Source organism: Gymnoscopelus braueri (assembly GCF_963280865.1).
Source record: "Gymnoscopelus braueri genome assembly, chromosome: 7".
In the NCBI taxonomy this organism is placed as follows: Eukaryota; Metazoa; Chordata; class Actinopteri; order Myctophiformes; family Myctophidae; genus Gymnoscopelus; species Gymnoscopelus braueri.
The window spans coordinates 9,100,238-9,127,963 of NC_137608.1; the positions used below are offsets into that span (position 1 = coordinate 9,100,238).

At 42.2% G+C, this 27,726-nt stretch overlaps 2 protein-coding genes and 1 long non-coding RNA gene across 5 annotated transcripts in view; 2 read left to right on the forward strand and 1 right to left on the reverse strand.

Annotated features, from left to right (window-relative positions):
* Window positions 1–6,819: 6,819 nt before the first annotated feature.
* On the forward strand, window positions 6,820–22,009 carry LOC308089364 (progestin and adipoQ receptor family member 3-like). Its single transcript, XM_080434047.1, has 7 exons — window positions 6,820–6,961; window positions 9,698–9,929; window positions 10,304–10,466; window positions 12,035–12,190; window positions 18,298–18,495; window positions 18,868–18,958; window positions 19,494–22,009. Exons 1-7 carry the CDS (start codon window positions 6,901–6,903, stop codon window positions 19,634–19,636), a joined length of 1,044 nt encoding a protein of 347 aa, XP_080290173.1. The 5' UTR covers window positions 6,820–6,900; the 3' UTR covers window positions 19,637–22,009.
* A 7-nt stretch (window positions 22,010–22,016) lies between these two features.
* Window positions 22,017–24,570, forward strand: LOC308089365. Its single transcript, XR_013933493.1, has 2 exons — window positions 22,017–23,590; window positions 23,629–24,570. It is a non-coding gene; the product is annotated as an uncharacterized lncRNA (long non-coding RNA).
* The window catches only part of bmp2k (BMP2 inducible kinase), a 59,395-nt gene continuing 54,312 nt past the window's right edge, over window positions 22,644–27,726 (reverse strand). For all 3 annotated transcript variants that reach the window (XM_080434046.1, XM_080434045.1, XM_080434044.1), the window contains exon 16: window positions 22,644–26,191. In XM_080434046.1, coding sequence (XP_080290172.1) covers window positions 24,681–26,191 — 1,511 coding nt within the window. In that variant the 3' untranslated portion in view covers window positions 22,644–24,680. The remainder of the gene's footprint in view (window positions 26,192–27,726) is intronic.

Below are 27,726 nucleotides of genomic sequence, written 5' to 3' on the forward strand. Positions count from 1 at the left end.
AAGGGCCCTGGCAGCTCTTCCCTGGTGTTGTCACCTTCTAGACCCAAGGCAAACTGAACTCAACCCCCTCCACCTGTTGCATAAATGCTTTTTAAGCAGGTGAGGTAAACCATACCATATCAGTAATCATTAATTGGTAACTCATTAACTCAACTCAGGCTAACTAAGGCCCATGAGTTATCTTACCCAATTACTCTTAATCATAAGACTTTCCATACTGATTCAACTATATTTTACAGGCTCAATTCATTCCAAAATTATAAAATAAAACAAAACATAATACAAACATGAACAAACACCCCTCCTCCTCTACAGTGCTTGGCCCCTTCCAATCAACAGGATTGCCAGTGCTACAGAGGAGAGTCAGGTTACCAACAGTACTTTAACTTCCCCACAGTGTCAATATATAAACAAATAAACGTTATTTAAAACCCTTTTCAGTCCTTGAGTTAAATGTCAGATGTAGCCTACACTAAAGAGAACATGCAACCAACCCCACACTTCCCAGCCGGCTTGATGGTGATTGATATTGGAAGCAGCTGTGTAGTGTGTGTGTGTGTGTGTGCATGCAAAGTTCCTCAGTAGGCCTACTCATCTATGGGCCTACTGTACAGTGGCGGCCATTTTGTGGTTCCACTGATCCATAGCCCATTTTTCCCATTCATATTTCCAATTTTCAGTACTTACTTATACCTCTACTCCACTACATCTCAGAGGAAAATATTATACTTTTACTCCACTACAATTATCTGAAAACTTGAGCTTTGATTTTGATTATTATTACAAAACATACATAACATAACCACTTCAGCCCTATACACTTTGGCCATTTGAAAATAGCAGATCTACCAGCTCACAATGCGTTGGGATGCGACCCATTGTGAGCTCGTAGATCTGCTATTTTCTAAATATTTGTATACATTTTATACATTTGAAAAGTTGTGAAATGGGACATTCTGCATATTGAGCACTTTCTACTTTTCATACTCAATTCAATTCAATTCAAACTTTATTCCAGACACACAGGGGAGTACATAAAAATCATCAACATCACACAACAAATTAAACAATAAATAAAATAAATAAATAAACACAAAATCATAAATAGATGCTGACTCTCCAGTGTTTACACAGCCTGGATGAGTACCAGAGACAGCGCTTCCCAGTTTGACTATATCGTCAATAATACTGTTCTGGGACTCATCCAGGCGAGACATGAATCCATACATAGAGTGCCTTAAGAGAGCCTCACATGTGTGGATTCCACACGTCACAAACAAGTGACTGGCTGGCACTATGCCATGGACCTTAAGTAGTATCCTCAGTATCCATCATTGTAGGCCACTTTAAGCCTCTGCATGCTACCCTTCTTGTATGTGCACCACAGGAAAGCTGTATACATGGAAGTGCAGAATGCTTTAAAAAGTGCACACTTGACAGGACCTGAACACATACTGAAGCAGCATTTTAGCCTAACTTGAAGTATATTTAGTCTAGATGGAAAGGGGGGTCCACGCGCATAGGGTGGATTTTTTGACGCCACCTGTTTTTTCTTAATCCTTGAAGGGTGTATTTTAAGATTCTGCCAGGTACCAGGCTGAAAAAATGGCCCATGGGGTTCATTTTTAACCCTTTGTTACACATATCCTACCCAAATCCGAAAATGGGAAAAAAAGGAAAACAGAATAACTATTGAAATAAACAACGTACAGGGACAAATTAACACATGTTTCCATACAATTAGGACCCAGGGAACTCATTAAAATTGTTATTATTAAGATTCAAGCACATCTTGACTCCATTTCGGGGCAAAAAATGCACAAAAATAGCTGAAAATGTTCGGATCACATCTATATTTCTCTATTCAGTAAATCATTTTCATTTTTACATCATTCAAGTTCTGACCTTTAATTAAAGGAGAATTCCGGACATTTTAAGTGTTGTCTTTGATGTGTCGTTACTCACCTACCGACGTAAAAAGTGGCATTGTTTTTTTCCAGAGATTCCCCTGTCGTCATTTTTTCAACCCCCTCCGTTGTCATAATGGGAGCGTGTGGCTTAGGGAAATTCGTCTATTATAACCGATGCAATGTTATTTTTTTCTCTACTACTACTCATTGTAGAGTCTCATGATAGTCAAACATGCGCTGAAAGTTCCTGAGAGGCTAGCGCTACTGCCGAACGATTTAACACTGGTTGCTTGTTTCTCTACCTGGCAACACCAAGTTGCCAGGTTCTGGAGAGAAACAAGCATGTGCCCTACTGCAACTAATCATCATCATCATCATCATCACTAAAGAGGTCATCCTCCTCTTCATACTGATACTCTCCATCCTCCTCATCCACATTATTGTTGGAGGAATCTGCTTCTTTCCCAAGAGCTTCTTGCTCTTCTGGGCCAGAACCTCCACAAGAGAAGGAGGGAGGATGGGTCCAATTGTCCAGACAGGCTCTAACACCCCCTCATCCATCGTCTTCTCCCAGCCCACTCGGATACAGCAGAGAAAGAAAGATAACTACTACTGGAGTGCAGGAAGGTCAGCCTCAAGCTCAATGCCAAGAAAACAAAGGTACTGACAATACGGACAAAACCATTGCCACTGTGGACGGGACGGTGCTCGAGGCAGTAGAGGACTTCCGACTTCAAATATCTCGGGCCTGGACTGCTTCAACGGAACAGGACCTGAAGGTCCGTAGGGCACTTGCCTGGAATGCCTTGCATGGGATGAGGAGTGTGGAAATCAGACATGGGAGAAGACCTCAAGAGGCGGCTGATTGTAGCTACAGTGGAGCCAGTACTGCTGTATGGGGCTGACTGCTGAGACATGAACCCTCACAGTGGAGTCAGGACTGCTGTATGGGGCTGAGACATGGGCCTTCACAGTGGAGTCAGTACTGCTGTATGGGGCTGAGACATGGACCCTCACAGTGGAGTCAGGTCTGCTGTATGGGGCTGAGACATGGACCCTCAAAGTGAAGTCAGTACTGCTGTATGGGGCTGAGACATGGACCCTCACAGTGGAGTCAGTACTGCTGTATGGAGCTGAGACATGGACCCTCACAGTGAAGTCAGTACTGCTGTATGGGGCAGAGACATGGACCCTCTCAGTGAAGTCAGTGCTGCTGTATGGAGCAGAGATTTGGACCCTCACAGTGGAGTCAATACTGCTGTATGGGGCTGAGACATGAACCCTCACAGTGGAGTCAGTACTGCAGTATGGGGCTGAGACACAGGGGAGTCAGTACTGCTGTATGGGGATGAGACATTGACCCTCACAGTGGAGTCAATACTGCTGTATGGGGCTGAGACATGAACCCTCACAGTGGAGTCAGTACTGCAGTATGGGGCTGAGACACAGGGGAGTCAGTACTGCTGTATGGAGCTGAGACATGGACCCTCACAGTGGAGTCAGTACTGCTGTATGGGGATGAGACATTGACCCTCACAGTGGAGTCAATACTGCTGTATGGGGCTGAGACATGAACCCTCACAGTGGAGTCAGTACTGCAGTATGGGGCTGAGACACAAGGGAGTCAGTACTGCTGTATGGAGCTGAGACATGGACCCTCACAGTGGAGTCAGTACTGCTGTATGGGGATGAGACATTGACCCTCACAGTGGAGTCAGTACTGCTGTATGGGGCTGAGATATGGACCCTCACATGGGAGTCAGTACTGCTGTATGGAGCTGAGACATGGACCCTCACAGGGGAGTCAGTACTGCTGTATGGGGATGAGACATTGACCCTCACAGTGGAGTCAGTACTGCTATATGGGGCTGAGGCATGGACCCTCACAGCACAACAGGTACGAATGGCACTAGGTGTCACATGGACGGACCACATCAGAAATGTGGTCCTCTATGGGGACCTACCACGGATCACAGACAAAGTCAGATAGAGAAGGATGAGGCTGGCGGGGCACTGCGTCAGGCACCCAGAACAAGAGGAAAGCAAGCTGACACCATGGGAGCCAACCCAGGGCAAAGCCAGGAAAGGCAAGAAGCACCACCTACGTAGATGCACTGTGGCACGACAGCTTAGCTAACAACACTGTAGGGGCGGCAGTGGCTCAGGGGTAGAGTGGCCGGGTAGAGTGAACTGAAAACCGCAAGGTTCCCAGTTCGATCCCGGGCTGGGGCGCTCCCCCAGAGTGTCGAAGTGTCCTTGAGCAAGACGCTGAACCCCTAATTGCTCCCGATGAGCAGGTTGGTGCCTTGCATGGTTTCCTCCGCCATCGGTGTATGAATGTGTGTGTGAATGGGTGAATGGCACAATCAATGTAAAGCGCTTTGGATAAAAGCACTATATAAATGCACCATTTACTGTAGAGCGCAAGATCCTGATGTTAGATTGGAGAGTGTGGATGGCAGTGATCCAGGAGTCCCGAGTTGGTGTAGGCTAGACCACACTCTCGCATCGCATCGCACACTCATCATAGGGGTTGGGCCTCTCATAGATTGGTTGGTATGAAGGTGGCATGCTGTACACCTGGGATCAGACAAACCTTGGGGGGAGGCAGGAGTTCCAGGTCTACTTGATCAGCACCCACCATTTTCTTCAGCATTTTAGTCCGCACAGCATTGACTGACTTTATACGAGCATGGTCATACGTAATGCATGTGAAGGACTCCATCTCTTGTGGAGCTGGCATCTTTGGGGAAGTGTCCTCTCCTTCACCTCTTGAATCATGATTCTCCCAGCACCGTTTCAACATTTGAGCCATGAACATAGCCCTGGGGGGTTCTGTCCTGAAATAGAGTCTAGATGTGCTTGAATCTTAATAACAACAATTGACTGGAAAAATATGTTCATTTGTCCCTGTAGGTTGTTTATTTCAATAGTTATGCTGTTCTCTCTTTTTTCCCATTTTCGGGTTTGGGTAGGATATGTGTATGAAGGGGTTAAAAAGGAACACCATGGGACATTATTTCAACCTGGTACCTGGCACAATTTTAAAATACACCCTTCAAGGATTAATAAAAAACAGTTGGCAAGGACAAATCCACCTAAGAATTTAGTAAAAAAGATAAATATAGATGTGATCCGAAAATCTTCAGCTACTTTTGTGCAGTTTCTGCCCCGAAATAGAGTCAAGATGTGCTTGAATATGAATAATAACAATTTTAATGAATTCCTTGGGTCCTAATTGTATGGAAACATGTGTTCATTTGTCCCTGTAGGTTATTTATTTCAATAGTTATGCTGTTTTCTCTTTTTTTCCATTTTCGGGTGTGGGTAGGATATGTGTAACAAAGGGTTAAAAATTAACCCCATATGACATTTTTTCAGCCTGGTACCTGGCATAATCTTAAAATACACCCTTCAAGGATCAAGAAAAATCAGTTGGCTAGGAAAAATCCACCTAAAGGATTTACTAAAAAGAGAAATATAGATGTGATCCGAACATTTTCAGCTATTTTTGTGCAGTTTTTGCCCCGAAATGGAGTCAAGATGTGCTTGAATCTTAATAATAACAATTTTAATGAATTCCCTGTGTCCTAATTGTATGGAAACATGTGTTCATTTGTCCCTGTAGGTTGTTTATTTTAATAGTTATTCTGTTTTCCTTTTTTTCCCATTTTCGGATTTGGGTAGGATATGTGTAACAAAGGGTTAAAAATGAACCCCATGGGACATCTTTTCAGCCTGGTACCTGGCAGAATCTTAAAATACACCCTTCAAGGATTAAGAAAAAACAAGTGGCGTCAAAAAATCCACCCTATGCGCGTGGACCCCCCTTTCCATCTAGACTAATTTTGATACCAATACTTTTGTACTTTTACTCAAGTAATTTTTTTCAGATTCCAGACGTTTACTTCTACATTGCAGTATTGAAAAATGTTGAGTACTTTTTCCAACACTGTAAAAGAGTGGGTGAAATTCTTTATTGTAAACGTAGTTACAGGAAAGTTCCAGGGTTAATTTGGTTTGATTAGAACTTTTTTCATTTTTTCCTCCCGAAAATTGGAGAATGCCACTCTTTTTTTTGTCAGGCAAATGTCCAGGGCGTGCTCACCAGTGTTGCCATGTCCGCTTATTATAAGTGATTTTAGGCTTCTTTTTATGTTATGGACCCCCAAATGAATATGTATTTGTCCCCCTAACCCCCATCTGAAAATGTTTTGTGCCAGGGAGCCCCGTACCAGATTTGTGTTGTTTCAAAATATAATGTTAAAAAAAATCTTCCAAATCTTCCACATTTTATTTCAAGATTTTCAATGTATAGGCCTACAGTATATAGGTTTAAAGTGCTCATAATGGCCTAGTGCCCTATAGGGCATAGCAATGGTGGCCATCTTGTGGTTCAACTCAAACAAAGTCCATTCATTTTTCCCATAGAGATTTCCAAAAATATTTATATCAATTATTATAAGCCTAGAATCAAGCCATCCAGGCTCCTGGTGAATTATGACCGTAAAACATTCGATTCTGTGAAGAAGGAAAACTAAAATATTTAATTATATGATTACTGAATTTAATAAGTACCCTTTGTTTTGCGTTTTTCAAAAAAAAATAATAATCACAGAATCAGATGTTGTATGGTCATGATTCACCAGGAGCCTGGACACCTTGATTCTAAGCTTAAAATAATTTATATAAATATTTTTGGCAATCTCTATGGGAAAAAATAATGGCCTTTTTTTTTGTGGAACCAGAAAATGGCCTATATAAGTGCCCTATTAGTTGCTTCTTTTGGGCTTGTCCTCCTGGACCTTGCTGCTTATTTCTCTCACACAATCTGGCAACGCTCTGACAGCTGGGGTCCTGGCCGGGCCACTGATGATGGCGTCAGTGTCTGTGTGATGATTTGGAGGATCATGAAACTTGACGAGGAGGATACCGTTGTTTGTTTGGGTTGTTGTTTTGTGAATTAATACGTCGAAGCTTTCCTCTATAAATGTACAGCCCGTACAAAACAACCCCAAATGGCTCCAAGTGTACATACACCAAACTAAAAGGTGAGTAGTACGCGTGGACGTTGTCTTTAGTCGCTGTTAAACAAAGCAGCGACGTGGCTAACGTTAGCCTTAGGCTAACTTAAAGGTAGGGTAAGTGATATTTTTTGGTAAAAACAAAAAGTATTTTTTTAAAAGGTTAAAATACTATATTCTGATAGTAATCATTGCTATAGAGTGTTTTTTCAGTAACAGATGTCTCCCTGTCTCTCCAGCTCTTTAATAAACAGAAAATACATTTTTCGGTAGGTGTCAAAATCTCAGCCAATCAGGAGAAAGTACCAATTTTTAAGCTTAATTTGTATAGTTTTCAGTTCAAATTTTGCATGCTCATTTCTTAGTGTCATCACTTCCAATTTCACTTGTTTAATCTGTGTCCTGATTGAGTTCTCTGTCCTGGTTGGATAAAATTGGAAATGAAAAGAACTACAAAAAAAAAACAACTACAAAATACATTTTCTGTTTTATAAAGAGCTGGAGAGACATGGAGACTCTTTATATGGACAGGACACTCTATAGTAACGAGCACTATCAGAACATAGACCCATTTTGCAATTATTTGAAACTTTGCAAATCACTTACACTACCTTTAACACATTCGGGGTTGTGAGCTTGTAGATCTGCTATTTTTGGCGCACGACACCGGGCAACGTTACGAAGTATGTCAGCGGTTTAAGTTAGCCCGTCAGTCAGTGCTGATGCGACTTGAAGGTGTTTTTTATAATAATAATATCAACTATTTATAATAGTAATACATATAATAATAACATTAATAAATATAATTATAATAATACATATAATAATAATAATAGTAATAACTATTTATTATAATAGTAATACATATAATAATAACAATAATACATATAATAATACATATACTAACAATAATAATACATATAATAATGATAATAATAATAACTATAAACATAGTAGTAATAATAACAACATATATACAAGGTAAAAAGAGTTATAATCAAGAAAGAGAATGGTTTGACTGATGTCCTTGCGATTAAGGTGCATTGATGTGCATTGAAGGTTCTTATCCTTAGGTCATAAATATAAACATTACATCAAACATGTACAAGCTGTAAAGTGACCTGTGCCAGGGTTCCTTTGCATTGTTCAACACATAAGGGCTGCCTCTGACCCCAGACAGGCAGTGCATGTAAACGCTGTATAATTAATGACTAGTGAGCATCTCTGATCCTTCCTGTGGTGGAAATTCAGTCACCAGAGACAGCACAGCAGTTCAATGTATTGTAGCTTGTAAAATAAAAGAGACAACATCACCAGCAGAACACTATCTATCAGCAATGAATGACAGTATGCACCGGATACATTATCCTGCACTGTGCAGAAACAGATTCACACAATCACATTTTAGCCATATAGCAGACACTCTTTATCCAGAGCGCTTTAGCAAGGTGAACACATAACAAATGTATAGAGACAGTGTAGTGTCTCAGTAATCTAGGATTAGGTAAACCAAGAACCTAGAATTCGTCTAAACAGTATAATATCAAAAAAGTAAATAATCTGTACATTGAAACTATACAAACTAGGATGCCCAGCCACATTGCCAGGTCAACAAATGAACCTGGTATCTGTCTTAAATAACGGGCTATCTAAATTACATTTTAACCTTTGCATTAGTCACTGCATGGTCGTCGAGGCTAGGCCAAGTGCCACGGGCTAAAGTGGAGTCTGAAGAGGTGAGTCTTCAGATCACGGCGGAGAATTGGGAGTGAGTCTGCAGTTCAAACAGCAATGGGGAGTTTGTTCCGCAGTTTGAGAGCCAGAAGGGAGAAGAGTCTGGGACGTGTGGAGCGTTGTCCCGGATGTTTTAGGGAAGGTTCTGTCAGCTTCCCTGTGTTAGCTGATCTGAGTAAATGGGAGGGGTTGTAGGGTTGGATCAGGCTTATTTGATCCAATAAGCCTGATTGGATCAGGCTTATTGGTACCCCCATTGAAGATATGGGGGTACCATACCTTTTGGTTCATTTGTAGGCCGGCATCTGTGTTTTGTACTCTGTGCGGGCTGTAACTGCCCTCACAGTCTCCATTACAGTAAGAGCATCCTGTGCTGTGCAGATACAGATTCACACAGTCACAATGACATTACAGTATCCTGCAACTCTGCAGAAAGAAACCTCACACAATCACAGTGTCATTACAGCATGTTGCAAACTATGCAGAAACAAGTACACACAATCACAGTGTCATTACAGCATGTTGCACACTATGCAGAAACAAGTACACACAATCACAGTGTCGTTACAGCATGTTGCACACTACATAGAAACAAGTACACACAATCACAGTGTCATTACAGCATGTTGCACACTATGCAGAAACAAGTACACACAATCACAGTGTCGTTACGACATCAACAGAACACCCTGATAGCGATAGAGAGACAACAGTATTATCAGTGCAATAACCACGCCCTCCAGTGTTACCGGGGAATAGAATCAACTTTTTTCCCCAAATGTTTAAAAAATAGCAGATCACAACACCTCGCATCATGACGCCTTGTGATCTTGTAGATCGGCTATTGTTGAATATTGTATGAATTAGGCTTGGAAAGTGGTGTAACGGATTTTGATGCTATTTTAACTAACTTAACTGGGGGACCCCCTGAAACCCCACTGTGGGTCCCCGGACCCACAGACCATTGAAAAGCACAGATTTAAAGCTCTTCACACATGCAAACAAACGAGTGCTGCTTTATTCTTCCAGCTTCGGCTCAGACTAAGGGGAGCTCCCATGCACCAGCCATGCCTCAGAAACTGTTGAAGAGTTCCCAGACGGCACACTACATTGAGCTGGGCAGCTATCAGTACTGGCCTGTGCTGGTACCCAGGGGGATTCGGCTGTACACGTATGAACAGATCCCGGTGTTCCTGAGAGATAACCCCTACATCACCGATGGATACCGAGCCTACCTTCCCTCCAGACTCTGCATCAAAAGGTAGGAAATAAAGGAAGGAAGTGAGAAAATAGCCAGCACACAATAAATGTCCTTTTCACATAGTTTATTTACACCTCCACGGACGGAACAACGGACACGTTTCAACCTAACGGGCCTTCCTCAGCGTTAGGTTGAAACGCGTCCGTTGTTCCCCGAGTGCTTCACACCAACGCCTGTTCACTGCACTTAGGTTGGGTACAATGCAGAGGACAAATTTCACGTATGTGCAAATATACAGTGCCAAAAAAACAGCCCAAGGCCTGGGGACCAAATAATAAAAAATGTTTTATATACATAATGTAATAACCTTGCTAGGATCACAGGTACAATTATTGTCTGACCACGATGCTGGCCTTGTTGCCGTCTTCCTGCAGCATCTTCATTCTTTCCAACGAGACGGGGAACATCTGGAGCCACCTGCTGGGCTTCATGTGGTTCTTCTGTCTGGCGGTGTACAACATGGCGTCTGTGTTACCTGCCACCGGAGTCTCCAAAGAGGACTACGTCATCTACTCCATAGGAGTCTTCTGCTTCCAGGTACGCTTGGTCTTAACCACAGGAAGCCTAAAGCCCAGTCCACACCAATGCAACTAGTCGCAACAGACAGACAGGTGCCATTTGGGGATAATGGTGGCAAGCAGTTGTAGTTGCAAGGAGTTGCATTGGTGTGGACTGGCCTTAACGTCTCATTCTGGGCAAGTTATAATAGAAAATAAGTAGATCTACATGTATGCACATGATTCAATGAAACACACACACACACACACACACACACGCTTCTCAGACGTTTTTGGGCGGTGAAACCGCCCCTATAAGTGAGGTTTGGAAATTTGTACAATTATCCTGCGCTGTGATTGGCCAAAAATTTACCCCGCTTAACCCTGCACCGTGATTGGCCAATCACAATCTATTCAGGACTGTGATTGGCCAGTGTCACATGACACATGTGCATAGCCCTATATAAGAAACCATAACTTAAAAAAAAACATAAATTGGTTTTTTTTAAGTTATGGTTTCGTCCATCATAAAGAGTGTTTCAATAAATGTATTTATCTTTTGTACATGATTGGTTGACTCCATTCAGTATTGTGATTAGCTAGCAAGACACATGCTGTGATTGGCTAGTGATACATATGACGAAACTAATCTAAAACCACTGTGATGTGACACTAGTATATTACTTACTGTCCATTTCGTGAGAACAGTAAAGAAGAACTCAAAGATCACTATGGCTGAAATGAGAAAAGGGAAAACCGATATTGAGAAGAAAATAGAAAGTCTTCCTAGAAGGTTGACTCCATTCAGTATTGTGATTAGCTAGCAAGACACCGCCCACTTCACACAGGGTGTGATTTTTTTAAATATAAAATGTCATTACTGTTACTTCACAATGATGCAGCATGTGGGGTGTAGTTCTGTTACACCTCTAGGATAACAGATACTGTATGAGGAGTTGGACTAATATTATATCAAATCGAACAGGCAGGCAGAGCCAGTGGATGGAAGCAAGGACTTATTTAGAAATGATTGGGAAAATGTGTTAGGATTTAAGATTTTGCACGTGCAACATGTTTAAATGTAAAATTTAAATTGACCAAAAACAAAGAACAAAAAAACCCAGAAATAAACAGACAAGGCCTGTTTTGGTCCCCAGGTTGTGAAACACTGTGCCTGGAATGGTGCCTGGCACTTGCAGTGCATGATGTCAGGTGGAAACCTTGTATATCCAACACTGTTACTTTTGAGGAAATGGAAAATTTTCAAATCGATCCTATGTAGTTATTATTTAGTCAAAAGCTCTTGTTAATACTTTTCATTTTGGTTCAACTTCAACTCCATTTACGAAAACCACACACAAACGTCACCACTTGCACTTTCACTTTTAAAAACCTTCAGAAATAGCGAAAGTAGACGATCTACAAGCTCACAAAGCATCGCATCACAACCGCTATCTTCACTTCTTTAGCAGCGTGACTCTGTTGTACGATGAAGTAGGACATTCATTCACAGGGAAAAACAAACAAACATGAAAAAAAAGTTGAAATACATAGATACAAGGTTTCTGCCCGACAGCGACGATGACCAGGTTTGTTTTGTGTCTTAAGCTGTGCATGCTGTGCTCGGCGGGCCACCACGTGTTCTGCTGCCACCGCTCGGAGAAGACCAGCCGCCGCTGGATGGCGCTGGACTACGCGGGCATCTCCATTGGCATCCTGGGCTGCTACGTCCCCGGGGTCTTCTACACCTTCTACTGTGATAACGTAAGTCACAGCTTGACAGACTATAGTATCTGATGCTTTTACAGCATACAGTACCAGAAAAGTAAACTAAACCACCGCTTATCGGTAAAAAAACACTTCGGTGAGGTGCTAGAGCTGAAAAGTATCAGGGTGAACAAAAGAAAAAACTGCAACCGAGAGATTTGGTGTAGAGGGGAAGAAGAGTGGACCAAGTACAAAGCCCCGGTCAACTAAGTATTAGTTTACTTGAGGGTTTAATAGTCCTGTAGCAAGCCCTCAAAAAAGGCCTTAGTTTTTTAGATGCCCCCACCCGAGACAAAACACAACCATGTTTTTTCTTATCTTTAGGGTCTCCCATTAATGAAATGGATTGTTGTGAAATTTTATTTTGGGGCAAAATTTGTTTTTTTTGGCTATTCTTTAGAACTACCTCAATCTCTGAAAAAGGCAAATCCGAATATGGCAAAGGTGACCAAAAATGCTATAACTTGAGAATGCTCACTCTTATCTTCATCAAATTTGCTGAGGTATGAACCAGGTGTCTACCCTACATCACCAAAGAGTCAGAATGTAATTTACCTAAATAAATACTGAAATATAGTCCTTTAAACATACTTTTAGTTTAGGCGGAAATTGTACTTTTGTAGTGAGGACTCCTCTACTTTCCCTCATTTAGAAAAAAAACATATATTTATGTCAAATAAGCTGTTACTGCATAGCCTAAGATGCTATTAAACAATTACCAGTGGTTGTGTGGAGAGATCTAGTACAGTGTTATTGAAATTAGACTTCTTTAGATATATACTCCTTCTCTGGAAATAAAACTATTAAAATGTTGGAATAACACTTTACTTTTTGTCCTTTATATATACCAAATAAAAGTCAAAATCAAATTAAAAGTCAAATTCCTTCTCAGTTGGCATTGTTTAACCCTCCCTTGAATATCTATTGTTGTGATTTTGGGGCAACATTTGGGGCAATGTTGAGGCAATTATGTAAGTACAGCACCATATTCAATCACACTCACACATGATTGCTGTGTGTGGCAGGGGCAACATGAAGTCATGTCATTAATGTCATGCCATGTCATTAATTCATGGAAATATGAATTTATGATTTCAGTAGTAAGAACTTTTTTATATACACATCCAAACCAAAGGTGCATAGATTCATTCATTTTGTTGAGAATTGCAGGCCTCAACACAGAGAAGCATTACACAAATGCAATACTGTGATTACTGTTTCTTTAAGCAGTAAATTGAAGTCAATTAAGTTCAACCAATGAGAGCAGGGGAAGGACTGTGGCTTCACAATTCTATCCAAAAACTCTCACATGGCTTTCCAGGGGGAGAAATGTGCACTGTGCCATAAAGTAAAGAAACCACCAATCAAATGACCGATAACAGGTAACACAAATGTCTACACAAATGTAATACTATGGTATTCCTTAATTTGATACATTTAGATTGTAGAATATGTTGTGTTGTATTACTTTCATATCACCAATCAGCTATCTGAAGCAATGATAGAAGTTAGCATACATGCATAACAGTAACAGATCTTTTTGAAGAGCTTAAATTTGAGGCCTATTTCATGTTACCAATAATAGTATCAAAATTAAATGTAAACAAATAGGCAACTCTAATTAACTGTTCCATATTTACCAGAGTTCACTGTAAAAATGGAGCCAACAGAAACAGCAAGCAAGCCACATTCACAGACACTGGACGAAACATTATGCTTAATATGTGAAAAACCTCTACAAGGAGATAAAAATAATCCACATGTCAAGAACGCAACCTTGGAAGGACTCAAAACCATATTGAAGGTTGCCCAGGAACGGGGTGATGAAGTCCATAAGAGACTATCCCCCCACTCAGACGACATACTGTCCTTCAAGTTTAAAGTTTCATATCACAGGTCATGTAGGGCCAATTATTCAAGTTCAAGCAACTATATGCCTACTGCCAGTGGCAGTGAGCAAGAACCAGCCTGGGATCAATGTCAAAGCAAAAGACTGACCAGAGAACCAGGATTTGACATCCGCAGCCAGTGTTTCATTTGCAGCCAGAAAGCCACAAAGCCACAAAGAAAGAAGGCCTTACCCCTATAAGTACTGGTACAGGTGAAAGTACAAGGTCAAAGGTCCTCGATGCAGCCTCAGAGAGGTTTGATGACAAAATTCATCTTCGTATGCTGACACATGAAGATTTATTTGCTTATGATGCAAAGTATCACAGAAGCTGCCTGGGACACTATATTTCTGAAAATAATATCAGAGCAGTCAGAAACAAACTTCTGTCAGAAAATAAATTAAATGCACATGAAAAAGCTTTCATGTCATTGACTGAAGAATTAAGTATAACAGTGTTTTCAAAGAATATGACTGTCACAACACTAAGCGCTCTAACTCAGAGCTATGTAGGAAAAGTAAGTACTGCTGAAGAACCTGCAAATTATCCAGATTGGAAACTCAAAATAAAGTTGATCCAACATTATGAGGAGAAGCTGGCTTTCATTGAACGTCCTGGAAAATCTGATTTGATCTGTTCTGGTGGCATTACTGTTGGTCAAGCAATGCAAGAAGCTGGTCTCCTCAGAGAACATATAACAGAAGATAGGGAGACAATACCTCCACAGAGAAGAGAGTCTCTAACGGATACACAAATTCTACACCAGGCTGCAGGTATTTTAAGGAAAGCCATGGAAAAGGTTGAGCATGAGCCTCAATTCTACATAAGCAGTGATAAGATGTCCCTTCTCCAGTGCAGTAAATATGTACCAGACATTTTATATGATTTTGTGAACTGGTGTGTTAGTTCACATGCATTTAAAAAAGTGCAGATGTGTAATAATGACCCAGCAACAAAGGATAACATAAGTGTAATAACCTTTTGCCATGATATAATTGCAAAGTGCTGCAGCACACACACACACACACACACACACACACACACACACACATCTCCTGTTTGTTGTTTTCTGAAATGACATAAGGAATGTTGAGATTTGTCTGATAAATGTTATTATTATTACATTATTTTGTCATGTCAAGACAACATCAAACTGTGATTTAGGTAGGAGATACTGATTTTCATGTTTCAATAAAACTCAGAATTATATTTATGCCTTGTATCTCTCTGTTTCATACACCTTAAATGTAGATACACTTTATTAGGACACCTTATTAGGTTACTCACATCCTGAGTGTACATCCACCTGGACTTGCTTTACCAAAATATGATGACCATCATCAACTTAGGCTTACAGTCACCTATTTTCCATTCAGAGTGACTTAATTTGACTGTTTCAGAGAAGGGGTATGTCTAAAGAAGTCTCATTTGCAATAAAACTGTACTAGATCTCTCCACACAACCACTGGTTATTGTTTAATAGCATCTTAGGCTATGCAGCTTATTTGACATAAATATATGTTTTTTTTTCTAAATGAGGGAAAGTACTGTAGAGGAGTCCTCACTACAAAAGTACAATTTCCGCCTAAACTAAAGGTATGTTTAAAGGAGGATATTTCACTATTTATTTAGGTAAATTACATTCTGACTCTTTGGTGATGTAGGGTAGACACCTGGTTCATACCTCAGCAAATTTAATGAAGATAAAAGCATTTGCCATATTCGGATTTGCCTTTTTCAGATATTGGGGTAGTTCTAAAGAATAGCCCAAAAAACACATTTTGCCCCAAAATAAAATTTCACAACAATCCATTTCATTAATGGGAGACCCTAAAGATAAGAAAAAACATGGTTGTGTTTTGTTCTAACTCGGGTGGGGGTATCTCAAAATTTGAGGGCCTCTGCTACAGGACTATAAGTAGTTCAGTCAAAGTCCCCAAATCCCAAGTAGCACTGGCAGTTTGACACATTTGGACTAACTGTAGTTAAATTTGTAAGTTCTGTACCAGCATAAGGTACAGTAAATCACTTTTGCTGGGCTTATTTGACAAAATGTCTTCAAGCGAGACTGATGCTGTACTTCATGTCATTTGGGCATGATAACAAATTTGTGGGCAGTCGACAGGGACAGCTTCAGATGGGACTGTGACAATCCAAGTCGCAGATAGTTGGCAAAAAAAAAAAGAAAAGCCAGAGACAGTGGGCATTTTCACTCGGTTCCAGTGTATCTGGGGGAGCGTACATTGGCAGTGTTAACACGTCAGAACAGAGGGCTCTCTGTCAGCAGATGGCTAGCATGCCTCTCCAGTGGGCTACTTACCACGCTACCTATGCACTGAGCTAATAGGCTACCTATGCATGCATCTGAAATGAGGCAACAGTTTCCTTGGCATGAAACAAAAAAGAAAACCTGCTCACAGCACAGTTAAGTCACATGTTTTTTTTATTAGAGCTAACAGCTGTCTATTTTGGAATTAAATCGGTTTTAATTGGAAGCAGTTTGTTTGCTCTTGTGGACTCTTGTGTACAGTGGCTCTGAACGAGTCTGAATTGCCAATGAAGTCAGGACCAAAATAGAAGAAGCAACACAGTGAATTAGATCTTTGCAACATTATCAGAACATCTCCTCACCCGCTTACTGAGGGGTGCCGTGTGCTCCAAATAGCGGATCTACAAGGAACAAATTATAAATGAATTATAAATCGGGCTTCAATGTCTGCCCATTAGCTCCCAAGAGAATGTTGCGTGCAGTTTGACATCAGTGGCCTTTGAAAAGCAGTAATTGAATAAAGCTGAAATAGAGCCCATCTTTCTTTTTCTTTTTTATCTTTTTCTCCTCCTCTTCTTGACGGGCTCATTGTTCACAGAGTAGAAGCAATGTGACACGCTAGTAGCCTACTTGGAAAACCGTCTTGGAAGCCCACAAGGTAGCTTCATGTTCTCATTCCAAAACGCCCACCCATGTCTTTTTTTCCCTCGGTTGCAACTCTCCCCTTGGCTGCACCGGCACTCGCGCGGTTTCCCCCTCGCATATTGGAAGCGCCGGGTTCTTGTGCCCCCGGAACGCGGGAGAAATCTGCTCCAGCCTCAAACCAGATGGCCACGTCAACGACTGAGCGGTCCATCGCCGCCACCACCCCCCCACCACCATATGACATTCACAAGTCGAGGAACCAATCTCTTGCAAAAGCCCTCTCCCTGCCAACACTCAGGCTCCGCTGTTGGGGGCGGCCTCCGTTCTGCGAGCCAAGAGTCCCCCCCCCCCACCCAAAGCAAACGGAATTTATATTTAGCCAAACTCGAGTGTTTGTCAAATAGCTTTTGGGATTGCGCGTTTGGTAAAGGAAACGTGGTGCTTTTGATTTTAATTTATGGTGGTACAAGTTTAAAAAAGAAAAGAAAAAAAGCTACATCCAAGTGGGCACTTTCCTGGTGCAAATGTATTCACTGTGAAATTCAGCAGGACTTGTCACATGAGGAGGTGTGACTGGACGTAGGCCTGTGTTGGCACAGAGGCCCTGAAGGGACACAGAGCAGCCTGTGTGCAGTCGCTCATCTCAACTCCAAATATTAACTCTTTTACAATCACTTCCTCTTCCACTTGAACCAAAGCATCACTATTTTGGGCATGTCAGAATAGCAGATCTACAAGCTTGCAACGCGTTGCAATGCGTCTCGCTCTAGAGTCACTGAACACTGGTGAAGAAAACACATTCTGATGGGCAGAACGCCCCTTTAATTTGAGCAAGGCCATGACATTTTTTTAGCAAATAAAGAAATAAAATAATCGGAACTTCAAAATTTTTAAGGTGTGGCTCCTTAAGGTCGTAGCCTTCTTGGAGAGGGTTTGTGTGTGTGTGGGGGGGGGACTCATTAGAGCATTTAACTCAATAAAAATAAACACGAATAACCTTTTGATAGATACAGAATTTAAATTAAGTATACTGTGTATATTAAACTTATATGAAAAGAACATTTTACTTTAATTATACAATGAACAAGCAAGTAAATATAAAAGTATTTTAAGTATTTACAAGCTCAGCTTGTGAGCTTCTAGATATATAAGCTGTTTAAAAAGAAAATTGGGCCACATTGGCTGCATAATTGCAGACACTGATGTCATCAACAAAGTCAAATAATGACCAATACCCGTACATCAGTCTGGCTCTAATTGACTGTCACAGTGAGGCTCTGCTTGTGTTTGTGTCCCTCCAGTACTGGCGTCAGGTGTACCTGGTGACCGTGTTGGCCATGATCCTGGCCGTGTTCTTCGCACAGATTCACCCCCATTACCTCAGCAAGCAGTGGAAGCAGCTCCGCTCGCTCATCTTCTGCTCGGTGGCCTGCTACGGCGTCATCCCCACCGTGCACTGGATCTGGTTCACTGGAGGCTTCTCCGAAGACCTGGTCCAGGTCTGTGAAGTACACACTAACAGAGTAGGGCTATCGTCGCTGTCGGGCAGAAACCTCTTATCTCCATATTCTAACTTTTTTAGTTTTTTGCGTAAATCAATGCCCTACTTGATCATACTACAGCGTCACACAAAAGTAGCAGATCCACAAGCTCGAAACGTGACGCTAAGCGACGCGTTTTGAGCTTGTAGATCTGCTACTTTTGAATTTGAATCCTGAAAAGTTTTTTTTATGAGGTTTCCACCCGACAGACGATATCCACATGCTAAATACATGTCTCCTTCCTTTTTACCCTGTACACCAAATGTCTTTTCTGAAAATAACACTACATTAAACAGTTTTTTAACAGTTAATTACTTATTTTTCTTGCAGGCATTTGTTCCCAGGGTCCTAGGGATGTATTTCATCGCTGCACTAGCTTTCGTATTCTACGTCTCGAAGGTTCCTGAGCGCTACTTCCCGGGTAAGCACATTTCTTGTTGTCCAGTCCGCTCACAGGAATGAGTTAATTAGGGATGCACAATTTAATTGTTCATTGTATCTGTATCGGCTGACATTTTCTTTAATGCAATATCGATCAAAAATCGGTATCGGCGAAATAATTCCAAAATGTTTTGCCTATATTTTATTTTATAATATTAATATAATATAGGTTTTGAATGTGAAGCCGAAAAAAACCTTTGTGATGATTGAAGGCTGCAGATTAGTGTTGGCTTTCAAATGGGTCTGTGTAAATATGTATGTAAATAAGAGCAAATATACATTTAAATGTATTACATTTAAGTTGTTTGAACTAATATGTGCATCAGTAGGCCTAATAAATCAGTTAATAAGAATGCGCAGACTTTTAGAAGTCTTCATCTGCCCCCATATAATCGTACGGTAAACCCTACTGAAAACTTGCATTGCAATGTCGGTGTTGCAACGATTTGACCAATTGCAATGAATCTCATCCCTAGAGTTAATTAAGGCTAAATGTGTTGTGGGACTCCCTCCAGGTCAGTTGAACTACGTGGGTTCCAGCCACCAGGTGTGGCACGTCCTTCTGGTGCTGATGTTCTACTGGTGGCACCAGTCATCCATCTTCATCATGACCTACAGACACAGCCACCCCTGCCCAGAGTACCCCCAACACGCCTAACTCACTGCGCTCCAACTCCAACAAACCAGCATATGTAGGGGTCTCCGCGGTCTTCCTCAAAGACCGCCCGCGATTGGAGCATCATATACAGTACTATGAGCGGCGACGCTGGCTCCCAGAACCCACCAAGAGACCAACTCCATGAGTTTAGTAATGTGAGGCAACAACACAGCAGTCCAGCGGACCAAAGTGTTAATGTCACGGGCTGATTGCTATTATAGCCTGATTTATACGCACCGGTGTCGCGCACTGAAAATAGGCGATATACAAGCTTGTAGATCGGCTATTTTTGGTGTGCAACACTTGCACGCGATGAAGTGTGACGAGGCTTTAATGATTCAAGCACACTTGTGAGACTTTTTTTATGCCCAATTACAATCCCTTTGAGTACAAATCACATTGCGGACACTGTAGGAAAGAAAGACTGTTTCCTCGACTTATGTCTCCAACACAAGTGCGGTGAAGTTGTTTTTTGAGAAGAAGCCCACTCTCCCCCTTTTTTTTTAAGTGCCTACTCACCGAAAACCATGTAGCCCCTGTTAAATTAACATTTTAATCTTCAGCACTGACACGATTAAGCTGCACTGATTCGTTACAGAATTGCTTTGACATTTGTTGAATATTTAAGAAACGCTTTCTTTTTCTGAAACTCAAATGGGACACTATTGGATATAATTAATGATTGGAAACACACCAAATGCATGAAGAACCGTTGTCGTGGAAAAAAAACTCCACCAACAATAGACTAATATTTTATTGTTTTCGTTTATGCTTCTATTTATTGTTTTTGGTAGGTAACTGAAATTAGTTTGATGTTCCTACAAACTCAGATCTTAAACTCTTAATTGTACAGTATTAGTGTATCTCTTTTATGTGGCATTGCAGCCTCTGCTGTTTACTTTTAGATGGCAGAAAGACACCCCATTTCTACAAACATATGAATATGGAACAAATACCGGTTATATGCTGCAAGCTGCATATAGGTGGTAGCACAGTTAATGTGGTTTTATTATACATGTACATATGAGTTAAATTAACGCTGATAATCTCCCAGAGATACAATTGTATGAAATGGGGGTCCGTGGCCTAATGTATATCAAACTGGGGGTCCTTGAAATAGAAAAGTATTTGAGAACCACTGCTTTAGATGCCTTATGATGGGGTTTCTTTATGTAACTACTCTAAAAAAAACTAAACGATTTAGCCTTTAGGAAACCTTCCCACTGCCATGATCTAGAATGTCATCTAACAAGGACTTGTTGCTCTAGGTCCTAGGATTTCTGGTTTTCCTTGTTCACTTTGATTAGACCACGTTTGTTTGACTTGTTATGTACATTTTCTAAACTGTCATTCATTATCTATTGTAGTAACTGACATTCATATACAGTAGTAGGTTCTTAATGTAAGTTTTAACGTAGTTACTATCACTGTTAACGTTCCAGGGGCTTGTAGCTTCTGTAGCAATTTGCTTTGTCTGCCTTACGGGCAGTCAGGAATCTATACTGACTGTACTGTAGATGTGCTAGGACCGTGGTCTTCAAAGTGGAGGCCATGGGGGCCAGAAAGGAGAGGAAAATGTAATGAAAGTCACTTCAATTAATATGATAGTTGTCGTCCCTATTTTGGGCATGTCATTGGCAATGGCTCTTTCAAAAAGGTTCTAAATTTTTGAGAGAGCAGATCTACAAGCTCAACGTGACACATAGTGAGCTCTTTTCGTTTGTGTGTGTATTTAAAGCCATTTTACAACAGCAGGGTTAGAGGCTATGACTATTTGGGGGGGTCATTGGCATGGACGAGTTGGTAACCCCTGTCCTATGGCAGTGTTTTCACATGTAACACACAAGTGTGTTGTATAGTCTGCAATGCTTCTTATGCCTGTTAGGGCCATGTGCAATGTTTAACACCGAAAAGAAGGGACGTCGGCACATTGTAGAGAAGCTCCCAGGATGAACTTTTATAGAGGACCATGTTTCAACCCTAGAGGTCTCAAACCTGATGGTAGTTTACCCTGGGAGCTTCTCTACAGTGTGCCCTTCTTTTCTATGTTTGTATTGTTGTCCAGCACCTGTTTAATAACATACATTTCTTTTTTGAATGTGCGTGCATTGCCGTGGACTCTTTCCCAATGTTTAACGCCAACTGTTTTCTGTTGACAGTTTCAAATTTAGTCTCATGTTTGTTCTGTATTTATGTGTCAGTCGTTGCAGTTTCAGATTTGGTCTCATGTTTGTGCTGTATTTAAGTTTCATTACGGTGCAGGTCTACTTTGTATTGTTACCGTGTGGATGGATGTTTGAGAGAGAGAGATCACCGTGTGTGCAGAGATTCATTTTGTAGCAGCTTGATGTATTTTTAAATTAAATAAATGAAATTGTATGTTGGTTTTCTTTTTTATTACCAGAGTGAGTAATGGATGAACTTGCGAATGAATAAAATCAATCATGCATCGTGGAGAGAAAAAAAAGAAGTGTAAAACCAAGACTTTAATTTGGGTCCCGCCACCTGTAAGATCAGCAATGAAATAAATGTTTATTGCATCAAACAGCAGTATAGCATGAAATCCAATAAAAAGATTTACGCTCATCTAAACAAAATTCAAAAGAACATCAAGGATGTAAAAGGATAGTCATCAACTCATTCCACTGGCAACAAACCTGTAGTTTTAGTCCAAATTAATGTGCCAGCAGTGGGTGAACATCACTTGACCACTTAAAACCTACACTTCGTTGACTGGAGTCCCCCAGAGCTCTATAATAGGCCCATAATTTCGCTCTACTAAATAGCTTCGCAGAATAAAGCCGATCTACAAGCTCACAACGCGTCTCCTTGCTACGTGTTGTGAGCTTGTAGATAAGCTAATTTCACCGAATCTTATAAATTGCTAATGACAACTTATCCGATTTCTCAGGGCAGGCATTGAATATTCCCTTTTTGAATGACTTACCAATGCTCTCCAAAAGCACCTACTGTACACCCCCCCCCCCCCCTAAAAAAAAACATACAATTTGTCATTCTGGGCAGAGAAGCTTGGGGTTATTTATTGTACAGACCCCCTGGTGGCCTAAATGTATTCCATTTTGACATGTCTAAACTCAGGCCATTACAGTACATTCAATATGTTCTTGAGTTACAGTTACATTTTGTTTCAGTAGGGATCAGAATCCTAGGCCAGTGAGTCACTGTGGGGGTGGGGTTCATCCTTATTTCTAATAGAATGGGTTGAATTATAAAACTTTTAACAACTTGTAAGCTTGCTGCTAAAAAATAGAAAAGAATAAAGTTAATAAAAAAAAAATAAAAAAAAACTCCCAATTAACAGGTCCACATTTTGCAGGATGTACGTACAATCGAAAAAAAGGACTCCATTCTAGAATTCAAGGATGCAATGCAACAAAGACAAAAAGAAAATTACAACCACATATTTCTGTGTCCGTCTAATGGAAGATTATGCATAGAGAAATGTATTCCAGGAGCAAATAAAGTGTCTAAAGTCTACTCCATAAACAATGCCACTGACGCGAAAAGGCAGCGTCGGCCATTTGTATCACGTTCTTTTTTTCTTTTTCTGAGGTACTGTGCGGCAAGGCGGAGCCATGCTCATGTAAGGCTTTGTGGTGTTAAATAAAATCGTATCGGTGCGTCGGAAGGCAGAAACCACTTAAACCCCAGCATCCGTATTGTGGCGAAAGCTTTCGCAGGAAAATCGGCGATCGACAAGCGCTACGATAGGCTATTTTCAGAGAAAGCCTTCTCCACATGAACTGGAAACAGAAAATACTCTAGTATAGAGCCCTGAGGGACTCCCGGTCACCCCCACAGGGTTTAAGCGGTTAAGAGCTTTTTTTCTGAAGTCAAGCGGTCAAACATTGAGCAAGCTTGTAGTCACAGTACGATCACGAGTTTCATGAGTTTTAATTCCTGTTTCGATAGGCTCTATGCACAGCAGCCATTGTGGAGAGAAATTGGGCCTCTTTTTACTTCCTTCACAGGTGTTACCAATGATACTGATACATCAGTCAGAGTGCTGATATTGTGTATTTTGGCTCACTGGAAACACTCTGCTACACCAGTGGGTCTTAAAGTGTGATCCAGGTACCCTCATGGTTCCTTGATGGGGTTCCAAATGGCCCCTTAAAAAGGTGTGTAACTCTGAGAGTGTACAAATGGAACCACATTTGTACACTCTCAGAGTTATGGGGGTCCTTGAAATAAAAGGTTTGAGAACTACTGTGCAACATGAAATGGAACAAAGCCTTCATTTAATTAGTATCATTGGTAACACCTGTGAAGGAAGTAAGGAAGAGGGCCCAATTTCTTTCCAATATGGCTGCCGTGCATAGAGCCCATTCTACTGGTTCAAGTGTCTTCTAACAAGCGTTTAGGATGCAGCATAAGAGGCTCGTCAGCAAACGGGCACAGGCAAGAGAGATATGCAACACACAAGGCCTGAAAATGAACTGCTCCGTTCTCCACAGGATTCAGGTTTATGTTATTCGATGCCGAGACGTATGAAAAGAAATGTTCTTTAAAAAAAAGCGTTAGAACGTTGTTAGCTTGTCGTTTTTAAATTTGATTGACAAACACAACTCGACGTGTTACCAAGTCTAACACAGAGTCTGCTGTAGCCGTTTCGACAGTGATTGACAGAGAGAGAGAGAGAGAGAGTGTGTGTGTGTGTGTGTGTGTGTGTGTTTGTATTACAATACTTGTAAGGGTCAAATGTCCCCACAAATATGGTAGAATTTGAGAAATAGACATTATGAGGACAATTTTCTTGGTCCTCACAATACATTTAGGGGTTGGAATTATGCCTGATTTATACTTATAGTTGCACGCCTGTTTCGTGCACCAGAAATATCAGATCTACAAGGTTATAGATCGGCTATTTTCGGCTTTAGGTTTAGGATCAAGAATGGCAAAAAATAAATAAATGGCATACATAACATCGCCGTCCTAAAAGGTTGTGTCTTCACAAGTATAGTAATACAAACGTGTGTGTGTGTGTGTGTGTGTGTGTGTGTGTGTGTGTGAAGACAGAAAGTCACTGTTTTGAAGGGAAAGGCGCTGCTCCGAACGGATCCAGATCCACTTGCTGTGAGGGCTGCTGCTGCTGCTGCTGTTGCTGTTGCTGTTGGGGTCTGTCAAGTTCTGTGAAGGGCGTGGCCCCAAAATCATCCATGACGTCGCTTTCTCCGAGCGCACCGTGAAGAGGACCCGACCAGGACCTGCTGTTGGCTGGGGCCAGGTCATTCTTGCCGTCGCCGAGGCCCTGATACTGGCCATGTCTGCTGCCGTCTGGCGGATGGAAGGGTTTGGCTCCGAAGGGGTCCAACAGAGCGTCCTCGCCGGGCAGAGAGGCGCCTTTATCCTTGCCCTCGCCCATGGTTATATCGACACTGATGTTCTCTTTCGAGTCGGAGGTGCTGAGGAACTCGTTGCTGCTCTGCGAGTCTCTCCGGCCGACCTTCTTGTGCCTGCGAACCCGCTCGGGCGTGCGGTAGGTGGGCTTGTTGGACTTGCGTCCTCCGGTGGGCGTACCGTGGTGGCGCTTGCCGTTGCTGCCACCGGCGGAGGCTTCCTGCTTGGTTTTTCTCTGGCGGGACGACAGCTTCTGGAGGCTGCGTTGCTTCAGCCGTTGCTGCTGCGGGCTGGACTGCTCCTCGAAAGACGGGAGGAAGATGCTCTCTGAGCTTCTGGAGGTGGTCGGAGGCGGAGCCGTGGGACCCGGCTGGAAGGGAGAGAAGCCAAAGACGTCGATGCCCTCTGGGGAAACCGGGGGAGTTTGGCCAATGGTGATGTCACTGCTGCTCTGGGCCGATTTGGAGAGGTTACGGTTGAACGGCGCTTTGGTGAACACATCAAACTCGTCCATGACCGGCTGCTCTTGGCTGACTTGTCTGAAAGGCGCTTTGGCAAAAATGTCGGTGCTCTCCGGGGGCCCGGCGGGCGGGGCTCCTCCTCCTCCGATGAAGGGAACAGCCCCAAAAACATCCACAGCGTCTGCCACCGCCGTGGAGGCTCTCGCCGCTTCACTGGGAGAAACGGGAGGGGTGATCAGGGTCATTCCGGAATCCCCCTCAGGAGTTCTGCGGGTGGCTGCGTGAGTGCCCGTGGCGACCTGGGGCTTCTTCGAGCGGCCCTTGGCCCTGCTGGGGTCGTAGTCTGAATCCGAGCTGTGCTTGTCGTCGTCGTCGTCAGCCTCTTCCTCGGAGTCCATGAGCAGAGGCCTCTGGCCCAGGTTCTCTGGCTCCGTGTCGTCATTGAACTCGCCGTGCTCGCTGTTCAGGCCCTCGTCCTCTTCAGGCTCGTCCTCCTCGCTGCTTTTCGGGGAAGGGGGGTCCGATTCGAAGTCGCTGTCGGAGTCCTCGCCCGTCTTGCGGCTCTGAGGACCAGACGCGTTGCTCTTTCTGCCCGTTTTGGTCTCCTTGGCGGGGGGCTGTGGCCCCATGTCGGGGGGCTGCGGCTCCTCGGACGTGGCAGAGACGTGCACGGGAACGGGGGCAGAAACGAGAGGCTCCTCGCTGGTCTGCTCTGCAACCGTGGCATTGATACCTGCGGAAGCAAGAATGGCGCCTTTAATATGGATGTTTAGGACATTTGAGTTAAATATTCATTTCCTAACATCCTGCTTTACTGTGTGTGTTAATCACTTAAACCATATTGACAGGAGTCCCCCAGGGGTCCATACTAGGCCCCCTCCTTTTCCGCTCTTCGCCACATATCTCAGTCAAACTTTATTGTCACATCACACAGTTATAAAGTAAAAGAGTGGGTTAAATTCTTCTTTTTGACAGTTCTCTAACGTTAAAGGAAGCGTTAAAATAGGAAAGAGAGAAGAAGAATAGAGAGGAAGGAACACATGCAAATGAAATTGTTTTATAAACCTGCTGCTATTTCTATGCATTTGTATGTGTTGCAGAGTAGCTCAGCCTGAAGCCCAAAATCCCCTGGCCAGGGGGGGGGGGGGGCTCTTAATCTCTCACATGGGAGACCCAAGTTCAAATTCCAGGTGTTACACATACTTAAAATGTCATGATGCTGGGCATGACACATGGGACACAAGATCCAATTTAAAGTCTCATAAATATTTAAGACTTTGATGTTAAAAAGGCAGCTGTAAAGATGCTCCCTGGGGAGCTAAAGGCAGCAGAAAAGGAGAGTGGAAGAGGATGGGCCGTAGGAGGCAGATTGTTCTGCACCAGTGTCGCTTTGGTCTTTCTTGTTATATAATAGTAAGGAAGTAACATTAGTGAAATATGGATTTCTGTCTGTCTGTCTGTGTATATCTATAATCTCTCTATGCACGCACTAACGTGAGCAAGCGTGCGTGCACGCACGCACACACACACACACACACACACACACACACACACACACACACACACACACAGTTTCAACTATTCCTCATTTACTAACATGTACATGTGTTGAGCATGTCGACCGTTTTCCACCCATTTGTTGTTTTGGATGTGTGTTACCAAAGAAACACCACAGAATCTTAATGTGTGTACACTTTAACACTCAAACCTGAGTTGAGTGTTAAAGTGTACACACATTAAAGATTTTGATTGATTAGATTTTATATAGAGTCCAGCTTTTTATTTCTATACAAATACATAATAATAATCTATCTATGGTGTGTCTTTGGTCAAACACAGCATCCAGAACAGCAAATGGGTGGAAGAAGGAAACACATTGTTAGTACATGTTCGTAAATAGGGCAGCAACTATCGATTTTCTCAATGATTATTCTATCGATTACTTTTTCGATTAGTCGAATAATCAAGGTCACAGCGCGTTGCATCGCGACGCATTGTGAGTTTGCATATCTGCTGTTTTCACTATGCATTTTTTTTTCTTTTTCTTTTTTACTTTCAATTAGTTTGATCAATTGTTACACACCTATTAGTAAATGAGGAATAGTTGCAACTTTAGAATAACATCCCATAAAGATATTTATGGAGGGTGCTGTAGGGACGGGGCAGGTGCTGGGTGGTTGTTGTATTGTAGGTGCATGGTGGTTGTAGAAGGTGGTTGACTAGAGATGAGGGCTCTGGTGTTGCCTTTCCCAGTACAGATGATTTTTT

Excerpts from the sequence above, each read along its gene's own strand:
- LOC308089364 (XM_080434047.1), top strand. The coding sequence starts at position 6,901 with ATGTACAGCCCGTACAAAACAACCCCAAATGGCTCCAAGTGTACATAC. Across the intron at positions 10,467-12,034 it reads TAGGAGTCTTCTGCTTCCAG|CTGTGCATGCTGTGCTCGGC; the intron begins GTACGCTTGGTC and ends TTGTGTCTTAAG. Across the intron at positions 12,191-18,297 it reads ACACCTTCTACTGTGATAAC|TACTGGCGTCAGGTGTACCT; the intron begins GTAAGTCACAGC and ends GTGTCCCTCCAG.